Source organism: Sminthopsis crassicaudata, chromosome 2 (genome assembly GCF_048593235.1).
Source record: "Sminthopsis crassicaudata isolate SCR6 chromosome 2, ASM4859323v1, whole genome shotgun sequence".
NCBI lineage: Eukaryota > Metazoa > Chordata > Mammalia > Dasyuromorphia > Dasyuridae > Sminthopsis > Sminthopsis crassicaudata.
In genome coordinates, this window is record NC_133618.1 from 467,389,442 (window position 1) to 467,402,220 (window position 12,779).

A 12,779-nucleotide genomic window follows, 5' to 3' on the forward strand; every position below is an offset into this window, starting at 1 on the left:
CTTTTGTCCCCCCACAATAGCATTTTATTTTCCCAAGTATATGTAAGAATAGTTTCCAACATTCATTTTTGTAAGACTTTGTGTTCCAAATTTGTCTCCCTTCCTCCTTTGTCTCCCTCCTCCCCAAGCCAGCAAGCAATTTGATATAGGTTAACTATGTGCAATCTTAAGCACCATCTTTTGCAGAAAGCCTAATAAATACCAAATTTCCATATTACAGTGCATTGTAGAATAGGTGAGAATTGTACAAATCTTTATTATATAATCTTAATAAATACAAATTATACAAAGTATAGGAGGAAAGGTAATAGTAGTTGAGGCAAAGGTAGTCATATTCTTGGTATATGGTATAATCAGTGCAAAGACACTAAAATGGAGAATATTGCAAATAAGGAACATTCAAAAGGTCAATTTTGTCTTTTCTCTTCTTTTTAAATACACAATAAATTTAACATGCAAAATTTCCAAAACAGATTCTTTCTGGACTTTTTTATTTGTTGGGAAAACTTTTCTTCCTCTTTTGCCTCCTCCTCCCTGAATTAAAAAAAAGAAAAGCAAAACCTTTCTGACAAATTTGTATTGTCAAAAAAACCGAATTCCCTCATTAGTCATGTCCAAAAATGCATGTCTCATTCTGCACCTTTCTTTTATTATCCCTAGTCAGTAGATAGATAGTATTCATCATTGGTATTATGATATCTTGGTCCAAATGCCCACAATGCGCTTCCTCTTTTTATATCATTTCATAGAGTCCTTCTCTTCCTTTAAGATAATGATTAAATTCATGAGGTTAAGTCTTTCAAAGTAATTTTTCATTATATCGTTGTTATTGTTCAAACTATTTTACTGGTTCTGTTCACTTCACTCTGTATTAGTTAATATAAGCCTCTTGAAGCATCTTTGAAATCAATCCTTTCCTAATTTCTTATGGAGCTAATGGCTTCCCCATTAGCTTTAGTTCCTTACCAGTACTTCCAGAAATATTCTTGTACATATGGGTCCTTATATAGGCTTAGTAGCAATATTCTTGAGTCAAATTATGCAATTTGAATCAATAAGCATTTATCAAGAGCTTTAGCTGTATGTTTAGTAACATTTGGGGCATGGTTCTGAATAACTAGACAAATTCACAGTTCCATCAATAGTGAATTAATATGCCTGTTTCCCCAAAGTTCCTCAAGCATGTTATCTTCCTGTCATTTTTGCCAATCTGATGGGATTTGAAGTAGAAGTTTTAAGTTGTTCCACTTTACATTTCTATAATTATTAGTCATTTGGAAAACTTTTCTTTTAATATAGCTGCTGATAATGTATATTTCTTCTTTTGAAAACTATTCATATCTTTTGACCATTTGCCTATAGTCAAAGAGAAAAAGATAATGGCTCTTCTTTAAAATTTGAATGAGTTTCTTGTATATCTTGGAGAACTTATTGCAGAAGATTTTTTTTGTCTATTTTCCTTCTCTTATTTTAGCTATATGAATTCTGTTTATGTAAAATATTTATCTGTGATCCTTTCTATCCCTTGTTTGATCATAAACTCTGCCTTAGCCATTGATTCAAAAAATTCTTCCTTCTTTTAATTTGTTGTTACCTTTCATACAAAATGGATAATTTTGGTTACATTATATTAAAAAGGGTTTGAACAAACAAAACCAATGCAGCCAAGATTAGAAGAAAAACAAATCTGGGGAACAATTTTTTTTTTTTTTTTTTTTTTTTTTGCTAAGGCAATTGGGGTTAAGTGATTTGCCCAGGGTCATGCAGCTAGGAAGTGTTAAGTTTCTGAGGCCAGATTTGAACTGAGGTCCTCCTGAATTCAGGGCTGGTGCTCTATCCACTGCACCATCTAGCTGAACCTGGAAACAATTTTTATAGCCAATGTTTTCAATAAGGACTTCATTTGCAAAATACTAAGTCAGATTTATAAGACTATCAGCCATTCTCCAATTGATAAATGGTCAAAGGATATGAACAATTTTCAGATAAAGAAATTAAAACCATTTATACTCATTTGAAAAAATTCTCTAAATCACTACTGATTAGAAAAATGCAAAGTAAGACAACACTACACACCTTTAGATTAGCTAAGATGATAGAAAAAGATAATGATAAATATTGGAAGGGATATGGGAAAACACTAATGCATTGTTGGTGGAATTGTGAATGGACCGAGCCATTCTGGAGAACAATTTGGAACTATGCCCAAAGGGTTATAAAACTGTACATAACTTTTGATTCACCAGTGCCACTACTACTGGGTCTAGATCCCAAAGAGAACATTAAAGAGAGAAAAAGAGCCATGTGTACAAAAATGTTTATTAGCAGTTCTTTATGTGGTGGCAAAGAATTGAAATGAGTGGATGTCTATCAGTTGGGGAATGACTGAGTAAGTTATAGTATACAAATGTAATGGGATATTATTCTGATTTCAGAAAACCCTGGAAAGACTTACATAAACTGATGCTCACTGAAGTGAGCAGAACCAAAACACTGTATGTACACAGTAACTATAAGATTATGTGATGATTAACTATGATAGATTTAGTTCTTCTCATCAATTAAGTGATCCAAGATAATTCCAATGAAAAATGCCATCCACATTCAGAAAAAGAACTATGAAGAATGAATGTGGATTGTATTTTTACGTTTTGTTTGCTTTTTCTTTCTTGGGTTTTTTTTTCCCTTTTGTTCTGATTTTTCTTTTACAGAAAAACTTAAAAAAATAATGACTAATAAGGAAACATTTAAAATGATTGTACATATATAACCTATATCAGACTGTTTGCTGTCTTGAGGAGAAAAAATTTGAAACTCAAAATCTTATAAAAATGAATGCTGAAAACTACATTTACATGTAACTGGAAAAATAAAATACTTTCAAGTAAAAACAAACAAAAAAATTAATTAAATGTGGAATCCTGGACAAGGAAAAAAAAAATGCTATCTTTCACATCTAGGTCATGTATACCTGGAGTTTCTCTTGCTATATGATGTGAGTAATTGATCTTCACCTCATTTCTGCCAATTTTCAGAAACTTTTATCTAGCAGTAATGCCCTTCCCCAGGATCTTTTTTTTTTTTTTTTTTTTTTTTTTTTTTTTTGGTGGGGGGCAATTCTCTCATGATAAGGAAAATCAAGAACAGAGAGATTAAATGATTGGCCTAGTGTCACCTAAGAGGCAGAGCTGAGATTCAAACCCAGGATCTCTCTGACTGCAAATCTAGTGTTCTTTTCCACTGTACCACCCAAGACACTGTCAGGTAAACAGGAAAATTTCACGAAAACCTGAGATAAAATTTATCACTTTTTGACAACAGTTTGACCAAATAAGGAGGAATAAAAAATTTACCAGTCTCATTAAGCTTAGCTTTATGATTCCAGTTAAATTATTGCTAGTCACTACAGATCAATAACTACAAAGCCCTGGAATGGTCATTTTATCACATCTATTTCTTTATATCAGCTCAATAATAGTATATTTTGGTCAAACCAATTTATGTTCAAACTACTTTAGGAACCATGTTCTAAAAGAAATTATCCTTCTTGCATACTATTGAAGAATTGTGGACATGTTTAGTTGAAATTAACAAAAAAAAATTTGACTCCTTGTAATAGTACTTTTCTACTCCAGTGTGGTAAAATGGAAAGGAACAAGAGTTGGATGACCTGGCACTGAATCCTGTCACTTCTGCTTACGATTTGCATGACTTTGGGGAGGTTTCTTTTTTAAGCTTCAGTTTCCTCCTTTGTAAAATTAAGGAGTTGGGCCAGATGATTTTTAAGTCCCATTCCAGCGCTAAGTAATAAGAAATTTATATTCTTAGGGAAGGGTCAAGATGGAAGAGGCACCATTTTGGCAAAACACTGACTCTACATAAGGAAACTGATACAAAACCTTGAGAGACTGTATCACTCTGATCATAGTTTTATATTTTTTAGTGACATTTTTAAAAAAGAACATTTTAACATTCCTTTGCTGTACTAAATTAAAATCTGATGTCACTTATATAGCTGTGTCATTCTGAGGATTAAATGAAATAACGGAAAGAGTGCTTTGAAAATCTTAAAACCCTTTCTAAATGTTAGCAATTATTGTTATCATTCTAATTGGGAGAAATAACACAAGGGTGATTCAACAGGATTATTTTAACTTAATTCAATTCAATAAAAAGTGTCTATGATAAAACATTATAGGATACAAACACAGCTGCTAACTTCAAGCAACTTATGTTCTACTGGAAGGGCATGACATGCACTTACTCAAAATAAGTTAGAATGTACTAAGTGCATAGAAGGCATCACACAGTATGGCTCAAGAAATCTGAAGGAGGGAAACATTTCTAGTTGGGAAGGAATGAAGGAAAGCTTAATGGATGAAGTAGCCCTGGACTATGAAGGAAGAGAGGAATTTCACCAGCCAGGTGGGAAGGAAGGAGATGGAAAAGTTCATATCAGAAATAGGGAATTGTCTGAATAAAAACACAGAAGCAGAAAAGGGCAGTATGTGATCAGAGACACTGAGTACTCTGACGGAGACACCCAATACTTTTGGTTAGAAGTATTAAAGGCAAATGCTATACTGTATGTTACAGAAGAAACTTTGTACCAGTAAAAGGCATAAGGTGTATATTTAAGATTTTAGAAACAACTAGCTAAAGCTTGCACTACTTGCTTTTTTGTAGAATCACAAATTAGACCTAAAAGGGACCTTAGATCAAAGACTATTAGATGGACAGGGCTTTAAAACACAAAATGTTAGAACATATTAGAAACAGAGACAACTTAATTTAACTCCTTCATTTTATCAAAGAAGAAAGTGAGGCTTAAATGACCTATTCAGGGTTACAGAAATAATGATAAGTACTTGAACCATTGTTTTGTGATTCTGAGCCAAGAATTCTTTCTGCCATAAATGCTGATAACTTTTCAAAACAATTCACATTGCTGGAAGTATCCTCCTTTAAATGAAAATACCTTCAATTTCTTTAGCTCAAGCTTGTGGGCTTCTAAAGAATGTTCATATTCATTTCTATTTTCTTTAAGGTTTGCATTTTCTTCTTTTAGCAGTTGCTGAAAATTTGAAAGAATAGATATTAAAAGAAAAATGTTTTCTTTTATAATAATAATAAAAAAGTTTATCTGTACAATATTCAAGTTACTAGTCCTTTAACTAGGGGGAATCTTCAAACAGGCATTTTACAAAAGAAGTTATTACAGGATTACCTCTAAGATACAGTGGATGGAGGAAGGTAAGAAGCAAAGAAAAGCAACAGTCCTAATTAAGAACAATAAACAACTAGCTAGAAGCTGAGTTCAAGAAAAAAAAAAAAAAGGGAATAAGAAGCAAAGACAGGGTGGAAAGGGGACAAAGAAGGTGTCTTAAGAGAATAAGAGTAAAGAACCAATACATTTTGGATATGAAGAGAAAGGAAATTTAGGCATTACAACCTGAAATATTTTAAAACTCCCTCTCTCATTCAAAACATTTACAAACCGCTACTTAAAAAAACAAAACAAAACAAAACAAAAAAAACCACTGCAACTAAGAGAATGACTTTCCTTACCCACATGGAAATGATTATAAAAGCCACATTTTGTGTCCTTTTTATGTTTAGCTTCTTGGACTCAGAAAGGGAGTGCCTTGGTAATCACAACATCAACATCCTCGTGTCAAACACTTTCCTCCACTTACTATCTGGTGACTTGCTGCTGTTTTGTCAGACTCTCGAGCTTTCTCAAGGGCAGCTATTTCAGCCTCCAGTCGGTTTCCCTGTTCTACATTCTTCTGCTCCAAGACCAAGATGTGCTGTTGCAGTTTATTGCTTTCTTCAGCCAAACTGGACTGTTCAAAACCCAAAACCCAATTTTTTATTATTACCTAGTTAATAATTTGTCAGCAGAGATGCAGCAATTTAAAGATCTGCAAAGTAATTTTACCTAGGAAGCAGGTACTATACCTATTATTTCCATTTTACAGATGAGACTGAGGTTTAGAGATATTGACTTTCTCAATGTCACATGGCTAGTTAATATCAGAGATGGGATTCAAACCCATGGCAGTAAATCTCTCTCAGCAATAAATCCAGAGTACTTTATATTAGATCATGCCATTTTTCTTCAAAATAAATCCAGCGAAGCCCTTCTCATAGCACAAGAGGTTCTCTAGGTTCTCTAAAGCTATCGTATCCTGATAACAGGTTGGCATTACTGCCATCTTCAGATCAGGTTTGTTGAGTGCAGAGAAACTCATTATCATTACTGAAGATCTAGTCTCTCTACAGAAATAAGCTGTCATCACACTCACATAGTCACATCCAATACTCTTGGCATGTCACAAGGGGAAAAAACAGCACTCAGAGGCACAAATTACAGAAATCTGAGTGTGTCAAATGACAAGCATGATCATAGAATAAAGTCAGGGTCAGGGCATAGTGCTTCCTAATTGATCCAAACCAGAAAGTCCACCTCCTGAAACACAAAAAAAACCCTTTTTGCCTGCAAATGAAAACATCAGAGAACACTTACAAGTCTCTGAATCTGTGCTTCTTTCTCAATCATTATTTCATTGCTTTTCTTGAGCTTCTCATCTGAAATCTGCAGCATTTCCTCAAGTTCTTTTACCTAAATGGGGAAAGAAAAGAAATACTCTTCCCTATTCAACAAATGCAGACACGATAAGAGAAGAATGCCAGTTCACAGGCTTGACTTTCACCTGACTAAGACTGCTTTCTCTGAATCCTTTTATAAATTCTTCTTTCTCACGAAGTAATGCTTGGCTGTCAGCTACTTGACTATACAGGTTTGTGATCTAGAAATAAAAGAAGAAGAAATATTTTCAAGTGAGAGAAGTAAAGGAGGGAGAACCCAAACATGGCAGCTAATTTCACTAAAGGGAAGATCTCTTCAGGTGCCTGGCATGCACCACATTGAACAAAGTAAAGTTCTGTTTCAGAAGCTGATGTCAGTAATGCTGAATCTGCTCCATACTTAATTGCTGTGTGATTATGGACACATTACTTCCCTTTCCTGGGCCTCAGTTTCTTGATCTGTTAAATCTGGCTATTATACTAGACCAGGAGTTCTCAAACTACGGCCCGTGGGCCATATGCGGCCCGCTGGGTTATGGCAAATGGACTGAGGGGCGGAGACAGAGTGTGAGTTTTTGTTTTAACTATAGTCCAGCTCTCCAACAGTGTGAGGGGCAGTGAACTGGCCCCCTGTTTAAAAAGTTTGAAGACCACTGTACTAGACTCATCACTTAAATCCCTTTAATCCTGAAAGAGCCAGATGATACTATTCACTGAATCACTCATACCATGCTACTAAAAACAATGATATGGAAAAGCATTTCTGAATTTATAATTCCAAGAGATTTATAATTCAGTTTTTGTCACAAAGACACATTGTTTCATTCATGAAGCACTTACAATACACAGTACATGGTGAAAAAAGTACCTGGGTCTCTAGCAGGCTAACTGTTTCAGCTTGACTGGTTCTAGCAGCCAACAGTTGCTGTCTTGTGTCATCCAATTTCTGTTCTGCAATAGTTTTCTGAAAGAATTGAAAAAAGAAAAGCAATCCCCAACACTATTAATGGTCACTCTCTATGGTATTCTGCAAACCAGGCATAGTTAACCTGCAGCATCACTTTCTCTTAACATAATTCTGCATCTATAACTATTTACCTACACAAGAACACAAAGGAGGGAGAACAAGGTAGAAAGAGAATTCTCCAAATAGCACAGAAGGATGAGTGTATTACTATTTGTAAAGTGCATCTCATCAAATCATAGCTAATTCTTACAAGTGGAGGAAAAAGTGCTTTAGTCCCTGGGATAAGACTTGCCATTTGAAGATGACTGATGGTCAATGAGATTTCTTCTTATGAGAACAGTAAATCTAAAAACTTTCTTCCTTGATCTCCTGACTTTTCACGTGTTCTTTCAACTCTAAAATTCTATGAAATATCGGAATTCAAATTCAAAAACAGATGAGGCACTTTACAATTTCCATGTACTAGAATACTGGAAGAAATACTAAGTTTCTTGCCCTTTGTAGACATCAGATTCTGGTAGGTGATGTAACAAAAAGCCCAGTAATTATTAACACTCGATAGTACATGATAGTGTAATAGATTGAGCCAGTCAGATTAGTATAATGATGGAGAGCCACCATTGGGTTGAAGTCATGACTGATAAAAGTCACATCCTGGTTACATAGTCCTGGGCAAGTCACTTAACTGTCACTGCTTCAGGAAGCTCGGGAACAATCCCAAAATGTAGGCTCATTGGGGCTGAGGGAGACCATGAGGGAAGTCATGAAGAATTTATAAGATTTGAGCTTGAAAGAATGGGTAAGGTAAATATTCAACAGAAAAAGTTGGAGGAGAAATCCCATTTCATCACTGCTTCATTTTGATTAAGCAAGGGATTACCTCCTTAAGTAGTTCCTGTACTTGTTCCTCATCTGACAAGTTTCCTTCCAGTCTTTTCTCCAGGGACAAAACTTTTTCCTGCAAATGTTCAATGAGTTTTTCTCTTTCTTCAGCTTTGACAGCAGCCTGTTATAAAAAACAGTGATGTTCACTTTCTTAAGTATCTCTTGACACAAAAATTCTTCAGAATTCAATTCAAATCCCAAAAGATAAATTCCTTACTTTATATTAGACCAGGAAATTCTTCACTCGCCCCCATATTCTCAAAACTGAAAGAAGTCTTAGGACAGAGTTAAACACATCTTTCTCCCCACTTAAAGCAATGGGAGTTCTTAGAAGAAGTAATGCAATTACCTAACTTGGAAATTAGCCAGGAAGCTGGACAGATGGTCACTCCTATTCTTGAAAAGAATTAAATAATGTTTTCTTGAATTAGAACCCATTTTAACTGTACTATCTATGCTGTAATAATCAAGATTAGTAGCACTTGAACTGTTGAGCCTATGTCCTGAGGTTTGTCTTCATTTAATTAAAAATACCTAAGGGCTTAAGACTGTCCTAAAGCAGAGATTGAGTTATTTGAAAAGTGAGCCACATAACTAGAAATCCATGTGTATGCAGCTGCTTGAATATTTAATATAATAGTATATATAATAATATAATATATTGAAATGTATTACATGTAAAATTTAAAAATTCACATTTTTTGTAATAATCTAAGATTAACCCCAATCAGTTTAGTGAAATTTAATTGTGTACAAGGGCACAGCTGAAAGTTTAGTGCTATCACTGATCAATCACATCAATGACGTATTCCTTAGAAATAGTGACAAAAGAGTTATAGAGAACTAAGGACATATCACGATTCTAACTTCAGATTTATGTATCAAGAGATATTGTAGAAGAAATTCTTATTTTAGCATAGATTGGGTAGGATGATCCAAAGTCCCTTAGAGCTATGATTCTGTGAGCTCTCGATTTTGACTTTAGCAATTTCATAAAAAGGAAATGTAAGTACTCAAGCAGACCTAAACACTGAGTAAACTTTAGTTATACAATCTGAAATGCTTGATGTTTAGGCCCAAGTGGCTTAGTAATTTCCATTTACTAATTAAGTAAAACTTGTTTTGCTAATCACCTCAGAAAGAGAGAATACTGAATAAGCCAATACATAAAATATTAAAAAGAAACTCCAGTGCAAATACAAACATGACCATTACCCTAGAATGGTCTAAGCAAAGCAATTTTCCAGGGAATAGCTCTAATAATAAAGCTCAAAATGCAAAAGCAGAAAAAAACCCATATAATATTCTCATCTGATTTGTGATCATATAATTTATTAAATTCAGAATATAATAAAAATACTTTTAAAAGAAAGAAAAAGAAAATGCCTCTAAACAGTACATTTACTTAGACTGTTCTATTTGGCTAACAAGAAACAAGACTATGAAAAATCCAACTTTTCCTCCAACTACAACCAATTATTATATCATCAATGACTAACTAAACCAGGTAACTGGCCTTGGCCTGATAACATTCCTTCAGTCCCCATCTACCACCAATTTAATTATATCCAATAAGCATTTGTTAAATGCTTTTGTGTAAAGCAATTTATAATGATAGCATAAACTAATCCCTATCCTTCAGAACTTTCACAGAGGATTGCAAAAGTGCAATGGTGTAGTAGAAAGGATGCCAAAATTGGGAATCAGGAGACACCTGGGTTCAAATCCCACTTCTAACACCTCTAATTATGTGACCACATGCAATTAATTTACTTAGCCTCTTTCAATGTCCATTTCTTTGTATGTAAAATGGGGATAATACTATTAGCACAACCTACCCTCATAAAATTGTTATGAGAATTAACTGAGATAACATGTAAATCTTTTTTTTTTTTTTTTTTTTTTTTTTCCCCCCCTGAGGCTGGGGTTAAGTGGCTAGCTCAGTGTCACACAGCTAGAAAGTGTTAAGTGTCTGAGACCAAATTTGAACTCGGGTCCTCCTGAATTCAAGATTGGTGCTCTATCCATTGCGCCACCTAGATGCCCCGATAACATGTAAATCTAAAAAACAAAACAAAACAAAACCAAACCCCCTATATGTTGTCAGTAACTATTCTTATTCTTAATAGTAGTAAAGAAGATATAAAAAATATATTGAGGATAATCACAATGGTTATTCTAAGTATATATGAGAGGTTAAAATAAATTGTATATGAGGAAGTTAAAGTTGATGGAAGTTAAACTTAGTTACCACTGTTGCATACAAGGAGTAACACTGAACTTGGGAATCCTAAAGCTATAACACTTACTGTTTCTATTTACCATGGAATGGCAAATCAATTTAGCTCCACAAACTTCAGTTTCCTTGTCTATAAAGTGAGATTAATTTTTAAATTAACTAAAACAGCTTTTTTGCTGTACACAGTGTTTTATAAAAGGCTTTAAGCTATAGAAATGAGATGTTACTATTCTTATAACAAGAAACTTGCTACAATCATCCTTATCTGCAAATCTGAAGACAGACCTTTTCTGAAAATCAAATGAAACAGTTTAGGGGAAGGTAAGGATAGTGGAAAAATAAAGCAGAAGACTTATCCTGATGCTCATTGATTGTGCTACTTTGGGCAAGCCATTTTATTTTTCTGGGACTCAATTTTCTCAACTGTTTAATTAAGGGCTTCAATACACCCCTCTCAGACCAAAATGAATCTAATCATAAAATAAACATCACAGACGTGAAGGATTTTAGAATAGTTAAATATGAAGTTTTGTACATATAAAATACTGAATGAGAATAGAAAACAGTATTTTATTTCTCAATGGTACAAGAAACCTTCACAAAAACTGACCATGTATTACAGCATAAAAGCTTTACAAATAAATGCAGAAAAGCAAAAAATATTCAATGTCTCTTGTTAAACATAATGCCAAAAAATTACATTTAATAAAAGGTATTTTGAAACATAGATTAAAAATAATTTCTAAAGAGTATATAAGTCAAAGAACAAACCAAAGAAATAACCAATAATTTCACTAAAGAAAATGATAATGAAAAAACAACAATTTGTGGGATGCAGTCAAAGCAGAACAACTTCTTTTTTTCCCCCTGAGGCTGGGATTAAGTGACTTGCCCAGGGTCACACAGCTAGAAAGTGTTAAGTGTCTGAGACTAGATTTGAACTCTGGTCCTCCAGAATTCAAGGCTGGTGCTCAATCCACTACGCCATCTAGCTACCCCCAAAGCAGAATTTTATCTCCAATTCCTTATAGCAAAAAAAAGAAAGAAAAGATAAAAAAGTTGGGTGACTAAAAAAAAAATTAGAAAAACAACAAACTGAACTCCCCAATTAAATAACAAAATAAAAATTCTGAAAATCAAAGAAAATATTAGCAAAACTGAAAGTTGGAAAAAAATTGAATAAAACTAGGTACTGTTTTGGTTTTTCTTGTTGTTTTTTAAAAAAACCAATAAAATAGATAAGGCACTGGCTAATTTGATTTATTTTTTAAAAGAAGAAAACTAAATTACTATCATCAAAAATGTAAAAGGTAAATTCACAAAACCAATGAAGAAATAAAAGCAATTAGGAACTGTTTTGCCCAATTATATGCCAAAAGAACTGACAATCTAAATGAAATGGACTAATATTTATGAAATTATATATGTCCAGAGCGACAGAACAGGAAATAGAATATTTAAATAATTCAAGCTTGAGAATAGGAAATTAAATAAGCCATAAGTGAACTTCCTACAGAAACAAACTTAGTACCAGATGGATTTTAAAGTAAATTATACCAAACATTTAAAGAATATATAGTTCCAGTATCACATAAATTGTTTGAAAAAATAAGTGAAGAACACTACCAAATTCTTACTATGAACCAAATATAATCTTTCTTAACACCTAAACCAGAGAAGGTCAAAACAGAGAAAAAAACTATAAGCCAATTTCCTTAATGAATATTAATACAAAAATGTTAAAAAAAAATACTAGTAATGAGACTACATATTATATCACAAAATCATGTAATATTTATAGCAGATACAGGGCTGTAAGCATAAACGACCATATTAAAAAATAACCAATTTTTAACGATAACTATTCTCTCTCTAAAACTAAGAGCCATTATTATCTGTAACAGAAACTAGATAAAGTTTCTTTCAATAAGTGAAACTTCTTTCAGCAAGTGAAGCGAGGATGCACATTGTCACTATTATTATTTTTGAACTAGAAGTGCTAGGTATAGCAATATTGGACAAGAAAAAGAAACTGAAGAAATAATCAAGGAAAAAACAAAACTATAACTTTTTTTTTTAAACAAATGTTGGTTTCAA

The 12,779-nt window shown here is 33.4% G+C and overlaps 1 protein-coding gene across 4 annotated transcripts in view; it reads right to left on the reverse strand.

The window, feature by feature from the left end:
* The window catches only part of GOLGA1 (golgin A1), a 55,096-nt gene that overhangs the window by 18,722 nt on the left and 23,595 nt on the right, over window positions 1–12,779 (reverse strand). For all 4 annotated transcript variants that reach the window (XM_074293069.1, XM_074293071.1, XM_074293070.1 and 1 more), the window contains 6 exons: window positions 8,439–8,564; window positions 7,460–7,555; window positions 6,717–6,812; window positions 6,530–6,625; window positions 5,697–5,846; window positions 4,979–5,074 (listed from right to left, as the gene is read on the reverse strand). In XM_074293069.1, coding sequence (XP_074149170.1) covers window positions 4,979–5,074; window positions 5,697–5,846; window positions 6,530–6,625; window positions 6,717–6,812; window positions 7,460–7,555; window positions 8,439–8,564 — 660 coding nt within the window. The remainder of the gene's footprint in view (window positions 1–4,978; window positions 5,075–5,696; window positions 5,847–6,529; window positions 6,626–6,716; window positions 6,813–7,459; window positions 7,556–8,438; window positions 8,565–12,779) is intronic.